Here is a 19,871-nt window from a genome sequence, read left to right on the forward strand (position 1 = left end):
TTACTCGTTATCAAAAAAATTGACTTATTTATTGGAAAAATCGAAAATAAAGACAAGTGAATTTTGCTTAATTTTCTGTCCATCAATATTGCGTAATCACTCATCCAATACTCTAATGGAGTGTCAAAGACGACATTTTTTCGACCAAATGCTACCAATATGAGTGCAAAATGCCAAAACAGATTTGATTTTACTTTGGTTTTACCTACTATTTTTTAATCCTGTTTGGAAAGGAAAAAAATAGTTTGTTAAGTGATTAACTAAAAAAAAAGCACAAGTAATTTATATACAAGTTAAAAATAAATCTTTTTTAAATTAACTTATTTATGATTTCATTACCTTTTAAATAAAAAATAATTTTATTTCTTTATTTTGAAAACAAAGTCTAAGAAACAAATATTAGCAACCATTGACCGTGAGAGCCAGAAGATCCACCCATGACCGGCGTAGTAATGGCACGTGATTTTTAAACTTTAAGGTTGTTAAGTTTTCATTTTTCTCTCCAATTTGACTTTTTAAATAAATACCATATAATTATTTTTCGAAGATAAAAATGATTTTAAATATTATTAGAGCATTTTTAAATCATCTATTTCTGGCAGTGGAGCTGGATTGATTTAAGGTAAAGTCTTCAAGACCGATGAATCATATTTATAGAAAAAATATAAACATTCAAGCCAAAACTCACTTATATTAATTTTGGTTGTATTACCTTAAATACAAAATAAAGAATTTTGAGAGAGAAATACACATGTATCTAAAAAGGACGAGTCAAACCGAAAAACTAGCTATTTATGTAATTAAATAAACGAATAAAATCAGTCCAAACGAAAATTAGTTTAAAAATAAGAAGTTTTGCAAAAAGAAAACTACTTCGTTAATCTTGAAAAAAAAATCTTTTAACTTTTTTTTAACAAAAATAAAAGTAAAATAAAATATTTATCTCTTTCTTTTATATTTCAAATATAATTTTATTATTATAAGTCAATATTGGTGTATACATAGTTGAAACTTTGGTTTAAGGATTACTATTTGGTTTACAATTCTATATTTGATTTAAAGTATGAAAAGACAAAGTGTTGTCTGTTTTTAATTTTCATTATTAAATTTTTTATTTTAATATCATTTAAGTATTATTTTATTAATATCAATATCAATATCAATTTAACCACGATTCAATCTTCAATATATTCACTAGTTAAATTTTAAAAAGAACGATAATAAATGACCAGCTAAGTTAAATAGTTCATTAACATCTTAAATTCATATATTTGTATCCGACCATAAAGTATATAATTTATGTTCCACAATAATGACGTGTTATTCCAGTCCAGCTCATGAGTGCACTAATAATATAATTATTTTCCCAAATCTAAATCTGATTTGTCATTCCGTTAAACAACTCTTTTATTTATATAAATAAGGAAAGAAAAGGTGCATGGAAGAGTACTGGTTAGTTTTTATTCCTTTTTTTAGGATAATAATAAACATTAAAACAAGCATCATATTTCTGGTAATAAAGAAAAATGATAATAAAATAAAATAAAGATGAATATAGATTTTACATGGCGCAAAACGGTGGTAAATAAAAGGAAAAAAAAAAAGTGTTATGTTCTGTGTTTGTCTGGGGGTTCACTCACGCAGTATGCGTTTATTCACTGGGAGATGCATGAAAGAGGGACCCTTGGGTACACCTCACCGCACCAGATCATTTGGGGTTGGTGGCTGTTTCCCTAACGAATTTCCTTTATATATATATATGCTAAGTTTCCAACACTTCCCATGTGAGTGAGTCACTGAACAACTCACTACTTCCTTTCTCTCTCTTTCTTTGCGATTTTGTGTGTCCGGTTCTATTCGATCAAGAGAGCATTCATTTTTTTGATTGTTGGCATTTGGAAGCGGTGAGCAGAAAATGGCAAAGAACGTCGGAATTCTCGCCATTGACATCTACTTTCCTCCAGCATGCGTTCAGCAGGTCACTCCACCAACTTTCATTTTCTCTCTGTTTCTTTTTGCTTTCTTCGTTTCACTTTGCTTCTTCGTTTAACGTTTTCAAAAACAACCATGGAAGCTGTTCGATATGTCACGGGAATTTCGTTTTCCGTCTTGTGTTGCTGTCACTCGCTTAATTGGAGATTTTGGAAGAATAAAATTGTCTCTAGATGCTCAAGCCAACTGTAAAATTAAATAATAAGCGTGTGGAGTTTGGGAGTGGGATATCTTTTCACCATGTACCTTATTTGAGTCACCTGGGGCTGGATCGCATCGATATCGTTTTCTTAGGAGCGCATAAAATCGATTTCCCAATCATTTTTTGTTGAAAGTGATGATGTAAGGTCTGAGATTTGTTTTCCATTTTCACTTTTTGTTAGATTATAGTTATCGTGTGAAGGGAACTGGCCCGAAATCAATAGTGGGGAAAAAGCTGGACGAAATTGATTAGCCCGTGATTCTTTTTCTTTAAAAAACTATACCGTATTCTCAATGCTTCCGAAGCAATGCATGTCGAAATTTTTTATTTTTTTACTGTGTTTATTATCCCACTTTATGAAATTGAGGTTTCCTAGACTTTTTTTATTTCGAGATTTTTATTTTCTTCACATAACCACGTGTAGGAAGCATTGGAGACTCACGATGGTGCCAGCAAAGGGAAGTACACCATTGGGCTTGGCCAAGATTGCATGTCGTTCTGTACCGAAGTGGAAGATGTCATCTCAATGAGGTTTCCACTCTGATTTTGATAGTCTCTGTTTTTTGTTTGTGAGAGTCTTATGATTTGCATTGTTTTTGGAGCTGTCGTTGCTTGTAGTTAGTTTCCCTGTTTCTGGGCTGTCCTTGCCATTTATTGACTAGGATATCATAATATGTCATATTGTGGAAATGCTTAAGTAAGTTTTACTACTTACAAGCTTTACCTAATGGTTTGGTGGATCCTTTTTGGAGAGCATATAAGTTGGTGATCTGGTTAATACCACCCATGATGAAGTTTTAGCTCTGTTAAAATTTTCCAGGATACGGTGAAATGAACACATTTAATGTTGAATAGGAGTATAGGACTCCAGTGCTGAAGATTTATCTTCTACCTTACAATTAATAATATTCCTAATCCCACTTCTTCAAAACTAATATCGCATCTTCAGTTTGACAGTGGTTACTTCTCTTCTTGAGAAGTATGGAATTGATGCTAAACAAATTGGTCGCCTCGAAGTTGGAAGTGAGACTGTGATAGACAAAAGCAAATCCATCAAAACATTCCTTATGCAGATCTTTGAGGTATACTTTTCGTGTCTAACCTCATGGATCTTGGTTATGTGATTCTCCCTGTCACAGTAGATTGTCATGTTCATCTTCTAATTGTAGTTTAAATGCCTATTTACTTGCTGACAACTGTGCGTTTTTCATCCTAATAGTTACCAGTTACCATCTTCATGATGTTTTACTGTCTTATTGGAAAATTACATTGTTAATTATCTGATTGGATTTTTTCTGTCATATTATAATTTTCTAGATCTTTCATCCATTTCTCCTTTACTTTCCACTATAAATGAAAGTTCTTTATTTGTTTGAAATGAACAGAAATGCGGAAATACTGACATTGAGGGTGTTGATTCAACTAATGCATGCTATGGGGGAACCGCCGCCCTGTTTAACTGTGTCAACTGGGTGGAGAGCAACTCATGGGATGGACGCTATGGACTTGTTGTCTGCACTGACAGTGCTGTAAGATAATTTTCTAATCATTCACATTGCATTTGCACTAATGCAGAATACAAACTTGGTTTGACTCTCTTATTTTCCAACAGAACAATACAAGTTCCTTATTCAAAGTCCTGAGTTCCTCATTCAAAGTCTTAAGATTATATGATAGATTAATTTCAAGCTTGTTTCTAATGTTTCCCTTCTCAGGTCTATGCTGAAGGACCTGCTCGACCTACTGGAGGAGCTGCTGCTATTGCCATGCTAATTGGTCCTGATGCTCCCATTTCTTTTGAAAGCAAATATAGAGGAAGTCATATGTCTCATGTTTATGACTTTTACAAGCCGAATCTTGCTAGTGAATATCCAGTGAGTTTTTTACTCCCTTTGACTTTTGGGATCATATGCTTTGAAGAACAACTTGCAATTATTTTCCAGACGGCTAAAATTATCCTTGCAAGTTGCTCTTTATTTTTGTTTTGATATGCCATGAAGGATAGCATTTTGATTGTTCGTGTCCATTTTACTTTCACCCATAACCCACTCATGTTTCAGGATGCCAACTGCTATATACTCACATTTTTTTTTTGCTGTAGGTTGTTGATGGAAAGCTGTCTCAAACTTGTTACCTCATGGCTCTTGATTCTTGCTACAAGAGTTTCTGTCACAAGTAAGTATTTATTGTTAATTTTAGTTCTTATGAATTTGTTTTATCAATATAAATATAAAATTGGATCCTTTCAAATTGATTGGAAGTGTCAGCTCAAAAGAACCCAATAAAAATCTGAGTTTACTCCACATTCTGCTGGCTTGATGCAAATTGGGTCTGACCTGCCATGTCCTGTTGACAATTTTTTGTGAACTAAATTACATTTTCAAAATCTTAAATGATGTAATAACGAGATTTATGCATAACACCGAGGAAAAAAGATTCTTAAAAAACATTCTATGCTAACAGCGTATCCTTATTATTGATTAAAATTTATTTTCCTAAAATCACAAGTGAGACTCATTAAATAGGAATATGTGTATTAACACTCATTGTGTTCAAAACATCAATAGTATAGTAACTGATCACTGAAGTACCTACCTTTATCTACTTTGCAGGTATGAGAAATTCGAGGGAAAACAATTTTCTCTTTCTGATGCGGCATACTTTGTTTTTCACTCACCTTACAACAAGGTAGGTTTTCTTCTGAAGCATCTATTGTTTAATCTCCCAACTCCACACGATGCATAATAATGCTCCCTATAACATGTTCTATGTAGTTCGGTATCTCCGATGTATCTTCTTAATTAATATGTAATTTGTTTTTCTTCTGTATATTTATTTGTATACTTCCCCTAATTCCACTTGCTTTTGCAGCTAGTACAGAAGAGTTTTGCACGGCTGTATTTCAATGACTTTTTGAGGAATGCCAGGTGCTCTTTATTTCTCCATCATCTAGAATATTTTTTATCAGTTAATGTTGGTGTGGATGTTCTAAAATTGGTTATGATTGCAGCTCTGTGGATGAGAATGCCAAAGAAAAGCTGGGACCTTTTTCAAATTTATCTGGTGATGAGAGTTACCAAAGTCGGGATCTTGAAAAGGTCTAAGAACCTACCCCCTCGAAATCCATAATCTGTTGTTTCTCTTAGATATTTGATTAGTTTTCCTTTTCGACCTTGAGTTGTCAAACTAGCTGTAGGTTCACATAGAATTCTATTGAAAACGAACAGCATTTAAACTTTTTTTCTGATGTGCAATATTATTGATTTGCAGGCATCTCAGCAAGCTGCGAAGCCTCTGTATGACGAGAAGGTACAGCCAACAACCTTGATTCCAAAGCAAGTCGGCAACATGTACACTGCGTCACTCTATGCAGCATTTGCATCCCTTATTCACAACAAACATAGCACATTGGTGAATGTCCTGACCACTACAGCAAATAAAGTTCGTCGCAAAATTGTTTTGAGCTTTCTAATGAATATTTTCATTTTTCAATTTTCAGGCTGGTAAGAGGGTGATATTATTCTCATACGGAAGTGGCTTAACTTCCACAATATTTTCTTTGCAATTGCGAGATATTCAACATCCATTTAGCTTGTCAAACATCGCTAAAGTGATGGATGTCGATGGAAAATTGAAGTCAAGACACGAGGTAATGATCTACAAAAGTCTAATAAAATATGGACGTATTACTCATTTGCTCTTCTGGTTTAATATTGAATGGAAGATGCGCATGCCAAAAACATAAGAATGTGTTTGTTGTAACAAACATATGATTGACAACTGACAAACTTTTCAGCGGACACAGATACTGTTTGGCCTCCTATCAAGAGGTCTTGTTAGAATGAATAGAAATAGTGCAGCAGATCATTAGACCAGCGATGAGCTGTTACTTTTGATTACTATCCAAATAGAATGACGGCTGGACATTTAAGAGAATAATCGGTAAACAGGAGGGGAACAAATAGCGGCGAAGACGAGAGTAGAAGCAGTTTTGGAATTGTTTGGGGAATTATTTTTAAAGGCTCTTTGGGAAAAATTATGCCCTTGAATTTAACTGAATCAAGCCTCCATATATAGGTTCTAAGAAATTTTATTTTTCCTATTTCCTTACTGAGATTTTAGAAACTTCAAAAATAGATATTTCGTTCTCTAAAGTATCTTAGAACTTGAAGATTAATACCATAGAAGTGAACCTATGGTAAATGATTGAGAAGCCGATCAGTCCCTTTGTTAAGATTATTGTTGTAGTGTTTGTTAAGATGGTGAAAGCAAAATCGTGTGTTTAATAGTCTTTTGATGAGTGTTTTTCTGACGCAGTTTCCACCGGAGAAGTTTGTTGAAACCCTGAAGGTAATGGAGCATAGGTATGGTGCTAAGGAATTTGTGACAAGCAAGGACAGTAGCCTTTTATCTCCGGGCACATTCTATCTCACTGAAGTTGACTCCATGTATCGGAGATTTTATTCAGAGAAAACTAAAGAAAGCCTTTCTACTCCCGCTGTGAACGGTGTGATTGCTAATGGTGTGATCGCTAATGGTGTGATCTCTAATGGCCACTAATGTTGAAATTGTACAATGATAGCCAACTTTGCCTATAATGAAGTGGTGAGTGTTCCTAGGTAATCATTTATGGGTGGTGAGTGTTCTTGGTTCAAAATTTTATGCTACTAGATGTATTCACTCAAGTCTAAATTTTATTTTTTTTGGTATTTTTCTTTTTTCATTTTATGAATGTGAATCAGTTGAATAAGAATAAGTTGTAATAACTTTGTTTATTTTATTAGGTAAGATGAATTATCATTTAAAAATCAAATTTTTATAGATATTTGTTCCCTCCTTCCATGTGCTAAAAGCCATGTGACTTCAGTCACCTTTTCTGTCTTTTTTTTTGCCATAAATGTTTACCTTGTATGGCTATATCATATGTATTTCACTCATAATCTATATATGAAAAGAAAAAAAAGCAATTAACAAGCATAACTATAAAACTTTAGAATATCAAATATAAGTCCTAACCAAAACAAAAAACACTTTATGTGGGTTAAATAGGTGGGTAAGCGCTCTATTGGCTAACACATACCTGTATTTATAGAAAGTTCAACAAATTTTATAGAAAGAAAGCACAAGCTGTGTACTTAGAAGAATAAAATAATAAGACGTATTACTTTAGTTTAAAGATATTTAAATTTTGATTAATAATCATTTAAAAGATAAAATTAGTAAGACAATTATTTTAGTTTAAAAAAGCTTTATTTAAAAATTAAAATTAGAAAAATAATTAAATTAACATGACTCTAAAGATAAAAGAATAAAATAATTATTTTAATTTAAAAAAAGAATAATTATTTAAAGAAAACATTTTAAAAAGAAACTATGACCATTAACAAGAGAATCTATAATAATATAGATGATATTTACTTTTTCCAGTTGTCTTTTTGATACGCGATATTTGAGATCGAGTAACCGTTATTGTAAATTTTTGACAGAATAAAGTTATTCTAGTTTCTTACCGGTTCTCGAATCTATCTATACCAATTTTCGTTATTTTTTTAGCTGTTGTAAACTTTTTCTTTAACAATTCTTTTATTTTAAAAATTGTGCTTTTACTACATTAAAAAAACATAACAAGCGACCAATACGGGACTGGACACGTGTGGCGGAACCTTGTTATGATAGGCTCCAGTTTACAAAAAAAAAAGGTCTTATTCTATGTAATTTAAGAACCTCTTTTTCTTCTGCATACAACCAAATTGAATTAGTTTTGGTACCATTATGTGAAAAATAAATAAAAAAAGGTGATTGAAAATTTCACACTATTTGAGGAAATAAAATTGAACTTAAACAAAACTTTGAAAAACTACATGAATTAAAAGAATATTTCAATGATTACAAACTCATAATTTTAATTAATTATTCCTTCAAGAAATTAAATCAAATCTCGCTTTTTCGCTAGAAAATGTCGAAATAACATTCTATTGTTACCATTTTAGTGCTACGTACTTTATCCAATGCACTTATCTAATCCATCATTTTTTTTCCAGTTCAGGAACAGTACACACTATAAATTTGAATCATCACTTGAAAAGCAAAATCCATTATATAATCGTATTTTTCAACAGAACTACAATCTTACACTAATATAAAAAGAGAGAGAGAGATTTATAAGACAACCTTAAACCCTAAATAAGCCATTGAGAGCAAACTATCAGAACTGAGAGCAGGTTATTGTTATAAGTACAGACCTTTATACTCTTTATTTCGTCTTTTGAAAAGAATAAAAACCTATGAATAAGGTACTAAACTGTACTATAACATTCACGGAGTTTTAGAAGAGACAGAAAAGATTGATCAGATGGTGAGATTTTCTCTGAGTACTGTGACAGTGCCACTTATGTTCCCACCAACGTCTGGAAATGTCTCACAGCCAGAAAGAGGCTTCACATTACCCTTTGAATCAACTTCAAGCGGATATTTTAGTAAATGGCTTTTCATTTCAGTTACCTCATCTGCTGCATACTGTCTCCAGTTACTCTCACTCAATGACCTTATGCGTCTCACACACTCAAGCCTCTCTGGCTCCTCAAAACATTCTTCCACACTTCCTATATGTTCGCTCCACAGTGACATTCTATAACCATGCACCTGATATCATAAACCCAAAATTTCTCAGCATTCCACCATCTCTCACAGTATCATGTTAAAAATCTTATTTTATAGCATATGAATGATTATAAATCTTATTTTATAAACTAATTTTGTAAGGTTAATGTCTTGATTATTATAGGTGCAACCTACAATTTTTTCTTTCCAAACTTTTGTCACGAAAAGTACTTGTAAAAGTTTATGAATCTTGCCTGTCCACGAGGTCTAGATTGCTTCTTTGCCCAAGTGTGATTAGGCTCATATGCCCCCATTGCTATTTCTGTATCTCTGGTGCCTTCCATGGATCTCTGGTTGATGTTTGCAGACCCCAGTAACACATATTCATCATCCACTATCATCCCTTTTGAATGAACATAAATCATGAATCTTTTGTTCTTTTTAGTGAGTGCCTAGGTTACATACCAGTGTGGAAACAGGAAGGAGAAACTTGTTTAGGAGGCAATGAGACATGCAGACAAGGAGAAATCATAAAGTTTATTCAAGGTGAAAAAGAAACCTGTGGTATGTTTTCTCCGGTAGTTTTTGTAACATTTGAAACATTTTGGTTGTCAGGGATCTCACGATTACCAAGGCAAAAGAAATTCAAGTAGTCCTGTGGTTCATACTGATTGTCAAGCCCAGCCTCCTGTAAGGCCTTGTAAACCGTTTCATACATCATTTGCATTGTTTTGAACTGCAAACAAATCAACATGAGAATGTGTACAAAGGCACAACTGAACCCATAATAACACTATGTTTTCCTTCATTTATGAGCACTTTCAGCAGTGCAAAATGTGTAGTCGTGCTTCGAAGAATTAAGATCATTTGGCAATATGAAGCACAAGAATATCAGCAGTTTCTTCTGGCTTGAGAGCCATTTTTTTACACCAAATCTTCCTAATCCGTTTTCATGATCTAGCCGATAAAGGTTTTAATGGTTTGTATCATATAGTACTATTTTTAGAGATAAATATAAAGGAAGCCTACCTGCCAAAAGAGAATCCTTTGAGTAGCTGTACTTTTAGGTACTCCTTCAGGCCACATAGGAATGACAATATACACGGAGAATCTCTCATGCTGTTTGATTTTACTGGCTATTTTTAATGCAATCTCCATTGGAATTAAGTTGTTTGCACCTGTGTTGAAAATGGAAAAACCCATCATGTATGTCGTAACATTAGAATATTAGGAGGAACGGAAACAAAAAATCACATGTTCTAAACAGGAAACCAAATGATGGAATAGAACTCCATGCAAAGAATATATGAGGGAGAATAATTTTTCTGAATGATCATCTTTTTCATTTGCTTCGTCTTATATTTATATCTACCGACCGTACACCATGACAAAACAATTTAGAATACTCTACCAACAGCAACTTATATTAATAGAAACAACCTCACAAGTTTGCCAATGACACCAGTAAATAAAAAATTAAACTCAATATAATAAAAATGTGATAATACAGGGTATTTGAGATGAAAATAGCCCATGGCATTCTTGGTAGCAGTTAACAGTAGGTAATTTCAGTGACAAGATCTTTGATCTTCAATACTCACCGAGGTCTTTGTAAGAATCCCAGTTATACGATGAGCCAAGAAAGTATTGGTTCTCAATATAGATGAACTTTTGGGCCGATCGAATTGCCTTGACATAAGCAGAATGTATGCTCATGTCTATCAGTACATTCTTCCCACAAACCAAGTTCTGTTCAATGAAGTAAACGGAATTAGCATTTTTCCTTCACAAAAAATAAAGGTAAAAATTCGGAAGGAAGTCACTTACCCTTCTTATAGCATCTTGTGATTCCTTTGGAAATCCTTTCACAGAATTGGAATCAATTGATCGGAAGATCTTCAATCAGAACAATGCAAAAAGATAATCAGACACTAATTTGAACAATTTTCCCAGAGGGAATGTAAATTCTGTTAGAAATAGGAGCAGGAATCATTCATCTATTTCCAACACAATCGATGATATACCTGGGTATGCCAAGTCTCCTGGTTTTCTTCATTTAGGCAAGGAACATTATCAATGCCAACAATGTCAGCAATTCTGTCAATTTTAAGTAGTGAATCATCATGCGAACTTTTCATCTTTCGTAATCTATGCATTTTCAAAGCCCTCAACCAACGCTCCTCGAAATTGGTGAGGATGTCGTATGCTGCTGCCCCATCAACTTGGGAATGCAAATCATGCCATGGTTGTCTAGGACAATCAGTGACAGGCCCCTGTTTATTGTCATACAAATAAATTAATTACAACATATATTACAGCATAATGATTATGAATCTTGAAATTGATTTACCTCAAAGTTAGGATTATGGTAGTCATCTTTGTGTGTTGTCTGCAAAGTTCTAAAGAGGGAATGGTCTGGGGTATCATATCGACCCACACATAAATCAAGACCTCCGATGAAAGCTTTTATCTTTCTTTTATTGTGACCTGCATCAGCGTCTACAATGACTGTCTTTTGATGATGGGTATAGATTGTTCCAGCTTCCTAACAATTAAGTATAAAGCAAAAATGAACTCTTCTTTAAATGCAATCGCAATATACTAGAAAGGTCACGCTGAGAATTTAAGTTTCCAATCTAACTTTTATGACAGAAGATGTACATAAAAAGTATAAACCAGAAAGTAATACAATGTTAGTATTTCTGATACCTGCGTTTTGAGAAAGCTGTGTCCCTTTCCACCAGCTCGTGGGCAAAGAAGCACCTGTACCGAAGAATGCTTGAAAAACTGGCGAGTGTCCTCATCATGAGTGTTCATAAGTCCAACCTGAATATCTTACAGAGTCAGATATTATCTGTTTCAAAAGTAATAAAGTGAATATTTCCCAAAACAATCATTTGAAGTTGATTACCGTTTTATGACCAAGCAAGCTTCCAGAAGTGGGATCATCCCATACAAGGAGCAGCACTCTGACACCTTCCTGTGATTTAGCTTTGAGAAGGTCACCTAAAGTGTAAGCCTTTCCATCACCCTTATCCCGAATGAGACTAACATTGTAGTACACGGACCACCCAACAATATAAACCAATCGACGAGCCTGATTTATTGCATCAAAGATGTCGTGCCAACAACTTTCATGCTTATAATTCACATCCCCATCCATTTTCAAACTGGGAAGGCACCCTTCACGAACATGAGCATCTTGATAAAGTGTAACTTTTCCACCTTTTCTAAGGGGAAAGTATGTGTCAGGGACCCCTTCGTAATGAGGACCAGCACCTACTCCATGGCTATAAAGAGGCACCTTTTCAACAGGGGTGTACTGAATGGATAAACTCAACTTTGCTCCACCCTTGCATGGTTTTCCATTAGTACTAAGGAGAGGGAAAAAGCCCTCAACTCTTGTGCCACTACATAACTGTTCCACCGGAATTCCCACTACTCCAATTATCTGAGAACCAACAATATCACTGTCCTTTACAACGAAGTGGACTTCAGAAGCAAGGTGTGCAACGGGGACGTAGAAACGCTGCGTCCAAACGGGGTTCTCGATGTTCCTGAGGACAAAAGTTCTGGCAATCACAGCACCCGCCACAGACACCGTAACATAGGGATCACTGGTTCCTGTTTTGGACATGATGCCTTCGACTTTGCCGCCAAGTTTTCGGGACAGCATGGAAACCATTTCTCCCGTTTTCTTGTGAAGAATGTCCATGTTAGGAAGGTTTTTGGCCTCGTTGACCCATATTTCCAAGTTGCCATGTAAGAGCAGAATCCTTAAGGAAGTTCCAGTGGTTGGAAACGGAATAGTTTGCTGAGCCTGTCCATGGTGGGAAGCTCCAAAAGATGGAGTATCACCATAAAGCAAATGAGCCATGTAGTGTAAGAACTAATTAGAAGTGAGTCGTTTCGGAATGTGAGAGACTTTGCTAAAGAACGATTATTTGGTGATGGATCCGAGAAAGGTGAGAATTTTAAGTCATAATGAGGGAGAAGACTGGATTAGAAAATGGCGTTGACCCTCAATTTTGACTGGGTTAAGGATTATAAGAATGAAATGAAGAGACTGTTAATTAATATTTTATACGTAACAAGTGGAAAAGGAATACATTAACTTATTTGAAGTTGTATGGTGAAGGGGTCAGACACTAGCTGCGGCCGCCAGAATAGTGGTGGTGGCAATTGAATAGCTGACATATAAAGAATACAAAAGTGATCGCAGGTGAAAATGAATAATGAATTTAATCAGTCACAGATTCGGGAACATGTATGAGATCTTAATTGAATGAATTTGTATATTCAATGAAAGTTTTCAAACTATTGATCGTGCAATGTTGTTGCCAGTATTAGTTTCTTAACAATAAAAGATATTACATCACGTGAAATGCAGAAAATACGAATTTGCACAAATGTTAAGTTTAACTTAGACCCACCATTTTTATTTTACGAGTCAAGCTATTTCAGGAGGAAAAAAATGAGCTTTGTTATTCCTTACAGAAGAAACTGTTACAAAAAAGACCGAATGACGATTTTAACCAATTGAGACCCAGTTCGTACACGACAACATTGAACGGTAGACTTTTCATGAAACCCATCGGCTCCTATGAATGGTCTGTCTGTGGTGTAAAAGTGATTCAAGAAAAAAACAAATTTCATGGATATTTTACGCTCATTAGAGAAGGAAAAACAATTAGGAGTTTGTTTAGATATTTCAAATTCCAATATTCAGCATCACTCAAAATGTTTTAATTTTAAAGTAAATTCTAAACTTAAAAACTATAAAGTTATACCAAATATTTTTAAATTTAAATTTCTTATTTTTAACTGTAACTATATAAAGTGACTTTTAGTTAAAATCTTTACAACTTAGATCATAGGCTATCTTCATGAAAAAAATGTGTATGAATTAGTTCTTGCCATTTGCCAGAGTTATAACAGTATTCGATTTGATGTTTATATTTGACACTATTATGTTTTAGTTTTTGCGAAAAATAACTTACACTTCAATATTTGGTCTTCACAAAAAAAAATGTACATTTGAGTCTTTCCTTAATACATAACTTTCATTTCGGTTCTTACACGAAAAAAATAACATTATTATAATTTGTATACAAAATAAGGACTAATTAATAAATATTGATTATTTAAAGTCTATAATTTAAACCTATTTTTCATTTAAAGGCAACTAAATCAACGTCAACTTACATACTTCGTTTTCAAGGTTGAAAGTTAAATAAATAAAACCAATAGCGTTCTTTGTCCAATTTGACGAGTTCAAATACATGACATTTTATAAACAAATAATTATAGTTTTTTTTTATTCACGAATTATTAACTAAAGTGTGTACAAACTATAGCTTGTGCTTAGCTGATGTGAACCAACTATTAAACTCTTTACTGTAACTTCATTTCTCAATAACATGCTTTTTTTCACTGATTTCTACCATAGATGACAATTATTGTAAGAATAAATATCAACACTGTAATGTGAAGAAAGCAATTAATCTTATTCCTCTTTTTGATAAAATAAGAGTGGTATAAGAGATCAAATATGTAGGATCAAAGAACATATATAATTTGTAAAGAACCGCGAAAATCTTCCAATGATGTGTGTAGTGACAGTAATAACTCTGTCGTCGGTCAGAAAAGTAGCAAACAATTTACAAAGATCGTTAAAAGAGAGGCATAACCACACCTAAAACAGAAGTTTTCATACGTTAAATTCCACAAATTTACTTGCAGCCTTTTTTTTTCCAGCTATCTTACATTACAGTAACCCATCTACTATCTTGTGCATCTGATCGGAATCCTTAGGGAGACTAGACTCTATCAGAAATAAGCATATATATATATATAGTAAGTCCTTATATAAGTTGTGTTGCTAGCTGTGCCACATAGTTGAGACAAAATATGTCTACCTCTTGCGTTTCGACTTCAAAGAGGTAACCGATTGAGAATTGCTGTGCCAGTTGCGTTTCCTTTGATTGATGAACCAATTATTAATTTGCTTCAGCTGCAACCCTGTCTCCTCCACAAGTTTTGCCTTGTCATCTTCCTGAAACAAAGCAAAATCAATCAGTCAGAGGTCATTAATGTATCATTGATAACATGCCAATGATACATCATAGATGTCACAAATAGCAGAATCTTAGCAATGTTGGGGTATGACATATGAACTCTTTCTTAGCAAAGAAACAACGTTGTGGACGCATGCATAAGTTGATACTAGAATTGATTTCAAGGAAACACAAAATTATGAAAATATTGATTACACGCAAGATGAAAGGAACATGATGAGAAGGTGTTCACTTACAGTAGGATAAGGCCACTTTGCATGTTGCTGCCACCAATTCTTTAACACAGAAGTTGTGTCACCTGGTAATTTCCCAGCTCTACGTTTCCTTAATATTTCCTCCCTGACATCTTCAATTCTTGACTTGAAACCCTGCAGAAAGTAAAACTGGTTGGTGATTCAAACTTACTGAAAATATGAAACCACATGTAAAGTGCAAGAACAGGTAGCATGTATATATATTGAGTACAAGAATGACCTGCTTCAGCTCAATCTTTAGTTCCTGACGAACTCTCTCCATCAGTGACCTTTCAGATTCTGTAGGAAGTAAGGGACCAAATCCCATCATGTCATGCCCTTCAGCGCTGGATTGATCCAAAGAAAAATCCATCTGTAACTCATCTTCATCATCTGACATTGTTGCCCCAGTTCCTTCTCCCAGACTCACTCCTGAAATATGATTAAACAGCATTCCATATGACTTAATTTTGAGAATGTAACGACAAAAACAACTTCAGAAATATATTTTCACACATCACACAACGTAATGGCTAAATACATGGAAAAGAGGGTAGTCAAAGCATAGTATATGGTTGATAAAACTCTTGTTCAATACTCCAAATATTTTTCTCTGACATCTTGGGATCATCTTCTTCTACATAGAAATTACACTTAAGAAGTAATTAGTCTTACAAAGGAAATTTGTTTTGGCTGGATTTAATGTGCTAGAGCAGAAGATGCATGGCATAAATTTTGGGTGGCAACTTGGTGATTTGAAATTGAAAGTGCAGATGAGGGAGAGAAGTGAAGATAGAAGGGCCCCTTTGGTTTGTCAGTGGAACAATGACGGGTCTGAATAGTGCCAAAATGTTCGACACATCTTAATCATACATAAAAGCATGCAATAAAGTTAGTTGCCGATAACATCAATAATGGACTAATCATCTATTTTTAATCATAATTCAGGGATGACATTGACCAGGCGAATTCAAGTTAATTATTTTATCCTAAAGTGAGTAATACTTTGAAGATATCCTAAAGGGACAGTTGAATATCTCTTCTTTATCCCACTTAATACGCCATATGTGCAGTTATATCATTCATAATTATCAGCTGCACGTTAGTTGGATATCAAAATAACCATAAAAATTCCTCATATCTACTACTACCATATCTCCTTAAACCAGAAAATTTCTCCATATAGTTTTCTAATATTGAAAGAAATCCTTCATGTATCTACCACTTATGCAAAGCTTTTAACAGGTGTAATACTTGAATTACACTGAAAAAATAATTTTTAGTTGAGTTTTTTTCAGTCCGTTATAGACTACTATTTTTAGTTTCAAATCGACACTTATTCTTAATCTTTACACTAATTGAATTGAATTATGTTCGAACCAATTCATTGCTTCTAATAACATGTTTTAAATAAAATATTCAAAATATTGCAGAGCTACTAATTTGTTACTACTAATTCCAAATAAGGTAAGCTCTTATCAGGTTTACGAAATCTAATTTATCTATATATTTTGTGTTTTGATGTTGTATAGCTAAATACAACAACACTTTCATGTTGTTATTTTTTTCATTTTTGAACTGTCATGAAATAAATCAGTTCAGCAAATGTAGCAGTTCAATGTTCAAAACTAAACTGACAATTTTTTTATTATAGACCCTTAACTTTTCTAATTTGCTGGATCTGAAAATTTCAATTCAATCCAACTAATTTTGCCCACTCCTACTCTTGGCAATACTTAATGCGCTCTATTGAATTCAAGTGATTATTGTGTAGTTTTTCCAACTCAACTAAACCAACCACTGATACACCCTGGTACAATTAATTCATACATAACCACTGAAATATTTCCAAAGAAACAAAATCATAAAAAAATAAAGACTTAATGTAATATAATTGGAGTAAAATTCAATTCCTAACATGTAAAAATTACAAGAGCAAAACAACTATTCAACAATCACTACTAAAAGAGGCTTTTTAAAATCATGGTATTTGGTATATTAGTAACAATAAATTTAATAAAACAATTTAAATTGTCTCAAGGATAATCAATAAAAGAGTGTCAAATGGAGTGTTCTAAGAATACAAGTTAAAAAAATTAATATAACGAAAATGTTATTAAAAACTACTGTTAAATATATTGCTAATATTTTTCTACAAAAATTTCAATTCTTTATTTTAGCAGTCTTCTAAAGCATGTATTATATGAAATGTTCAATTGGTTAATTATTTACGTTAGCTCTACATATATTGTTCCAAAGCTAACACAAGTAACACGATTTTTTTTAAAATACTGTTTATAAATTAATAAAAAAAGTAACGTTTCTTATTTAACTAATTCATAAGTTAATACGTAAAAATTAATTTTAACCATAAGAACTTAGTGTTTAATTATAATAACCAGACCCTAAATAGTTCCCACTGTTAATGCAACTAACTGAATGGTGGATTGTAATAACAAGGCCGGAAAAACAGAAAGACACATTCAAATATCAAATATTAAATAAAGATCGACCCTTTGGTTAATCCTTCATCAACCTTCAGATTAACACACATTTATAGTACGAAAAATATAAATAAAGAAGCTTTTATACTGAATAAATAATATACTGTAATTGAAGATATTTTATAGTGTCGTATAACTACAATTCATAAACTCCGATTTTTAATTAATATTAAGTATTTTAAATTTTCTATCGATCTATGATTGATTGACTAAACTCGTATTGAATTATTTGTAAGAGTAAATGTTGTGATATAAGGCTTCGAATGTAATTTTCAGCTTCGGGTGCGTTTGCTTATGCGTTATAGACACAGGCCAGCCTGGTTATTAGAACGCAGCATGCAGTTCCATGGAAGCATGTTCAATAACATAGGATCCTTTTAAGAAAGAGTTTTGATATTTTTCTCACTCGTTTCTTTAAATGTTTTCCTTCCTTTTATTTTGTCTATTATTTTTATATAATTTAACACTCTTCATCTTTTTTATTCTCTCAATATCCTTTCTCCACTATCTCAAACCCTTATACATAAGATGGCGACATATTTTTGATGATAATCAACTTAATGTTTTTAGTCCTATATATGTTTTTCTCTAGTACATCAACTTGTGAATTCTTCTCTCTTTACCCTTCCTATCCTATCTATTCTATTTTCTTTCATCTCAGCAAATATATTATGTGTGAACTATCAGTACTGAAACATGATGCAGATTGACAAGAAACTCATGTGGGATCTTTATATGGCAGGGAAAACAAACTAGGAAGGCTCCAAAATCTCTAATTTCTACTGTTTAAAATCATTGTCATCTCCTACAATTAAATACTTTGTCAGGAGATGTTTAAAATCATTCCAATGTTTAAAACAAGCTAATTAATTTGTCTCATTTCCCATCCCCCACTTCCATACTTGATTTAATCAAATACTTACAAATATAAATATACAAGTAAAATAGTAAAACAAGATGGTGTAAGAAATCTTACTGAAAGTTGCATTATAGGATAAATATATATATATAGGAGATCCTTTCTGGGAGAAAATAATTGGGTCACGGCATTATAGGTTGTTGGCAGTGACATAGTGGGAGAAGAGGGTCTACCATTCCTCACCAAACTAACTAACTCTTCTCATTGCCATTTGTGTACACTCCACCAGATAACATTTCTAGACCCTACCACCCCATTCCTTAGTCTAATTAACTCGACAACAGAAACTTTTACAAAAGAAAAAAATATGTATACCATTATTATGTACCTTCTTTCCTTTCTGCTAAATCGCGTAAATCACAAGAAACAAAAAATGCTTTCACACGCTCAGAAAATTAACATTAATTAACTCCTCACAAAAAATGGCAACATCATACGTCGTTTTTTTATCAATATGGATGATGATTTTCTTCTATAAGAAATGGTAGATAAAAAAATGGAGTAAGAGGAGATAAAAAAAATAGAGTTTACTGGTAAATAAATACCTGTGAGAGCTTGCAAGGTATTTTCGATATCGCGGCAGGCCATGACAGCCTCAACGGCGTGGACTCTGACATGTTGCTGAAGTTGTTCTTTGAAAGTACACAAAACTATCAAATACTGTGCCTGCGGTGGTAACAGCAAACAAGAGGGATCCATGAAATTGTGTGTATGTGAGAAAGAAAATAACAATATTGTTTGTTCGGTTTATTTACCAGGAAGTTGTCGAGTTCTTGGCGGTCATTGGGGGAGAGAGAGTGGGTATGGTGAGAGACATAAGATCGTAGAAGATGGTGAGAGTGAGATAGCTGAGCATCGATGAGAGGAAGTTGGTCGATGGGAGTGGCCACACGGAGGCATGCGACGTGTGCAGCCAGGAGCTGCTCGTACAGCGGATGTGTGGCTATCTCCGCCTTCAGTTGACGGTGGTGATCGCCGGAGACCTCGCCGCTTAACCCGCCCATCATTCCCAGTCTCGGTTCTTGCATTTTCTCAATTTTTAGAGAGAAAGAGAAGCGCGATGGATGGATTGATAAAGGCAGAGCAGAATAATATAGGGCAGGCAGAAGGCAGAGGGAAAAAAAAGAAAAAAGAGCGAGGTTGAGGACCACCCTATTCGGTAATAGGTTGTGTGTAAAATTGTAAATGATGATTTTCAGAGATAGAGAGAGAAAGAAGCAGAGTACAGAGTGCACAGAGTTGTATCGTTTTCGGTGTATATAGGGATCTGAGACACAACTTTCTGCAGGACCTCTGATAAAAACAAAGATTTTACATACACAGAGAAAGAGGGTGAAGCAAAGG

General features: G+C 33.7%; 3 protein-coding genes across 3 annotated transcripts; 1 reads left to right on the forward strand and 2 right to left on the reverse strand.

Annotated features, from left to right (window-relative positions):
• The first annotated feature begins 1,768 nt into the window (after nt 1-1,768).
• LOC148191910 (hydroxymethylglutaryl-CoA synthase-like) lies at nt 1,769-7,015 on the forward strand. Its single transcript, XM_088100547.1, has 12 exons — nt 1,769-1,978; nt 2,619-2,725; nt 3,144-3,276; nt 3,580-3,723; nt 3,910-4,068; nt 4,296-4,369; nt 4,807-4,882; nt 5,066-5,121; nt 5,205-5,292; nt 5,465-5,605; nt 5,694-5,843; nt 6,512-7,015. Exons 1-12 carry the CDS (start codon nt 1,916-1,918, stop codon nt 6,752-6,754), a joined length of 1,434 nt encoding a protein of 477 aa, XP_087956673.1. The 5' UTR covers nt 1,769-1,915; the 3' UTR covers nt 6,755-7,015.
• A 1,257-nt stretch (nt 7,016-8,272) lies between these two features.
• On the reverse strand, nt 8,273-12,966 carry LOC124827486 (phospholipase D beta 1-like). The gene is made up of 10 exons (XM_047300552.2): nt 11,706-12,966; nt 11,504-11,620; nt 11,145-11,339; nt 10,819-11,067; nt 10,622-10,690; nt 10,396-10,543; nt 9,824-9,972; nt 9,354-9,530; nt 9,049-9,246; nt 8,273-8,836 (listed from the first exon to the last, which is right to left on the reverse strand). Exons 1-10 carry the CDS (start codon nt 12,669-12,671, stop codon nt 8,543-8,545), a joined length of 2,562 nt encoding a protein of 853 aa, XP_047156508.2. The 5' UTR covers nt 12,672-12,966; the 3' UTR covers nt 8,273-8,542.
• Nucleotides 12,967-14,346: 1,380 nt separating this feature from the next.
• On the reverse strand, nt 14,347-19,871 carry LOC148191911 (homeobox protein HD1-like). The gene is made up of 5 exons (XM_088100542.1): nt 19,283-19,871; nt 19,073-19,193; nt 15,346-15,536; nt 15,108-15,239; nt 14,347-14,849 (listed from the first exon to the last, which is right to left on the reverse strand). The coding sequence occupies exons 1-5, from the start codon at nt 19,553-19,555 to the stop codon at nt 14,709-14,711; spliced, it is 858 nt and encodes a 285-aa protein (XP_087956668.1). The 5' UTR covers nt 19,556-19,871; the 3' UTR covers nt 14,347-14,708.

This window comes from Vigna umbellata, chromosome 10, assembly GCF_029865625.1.
Source record: "Vigna umbellata cultivar VRB3 chromosome 10, Vumbellata_1.0, whole genome shotgun sequence".
NCBI lineage: Eukaryota > Viridiplantae > Streptophyta > Magnoliopsida > Fabales > Fabaceae > Vigna > Vigna umbellata.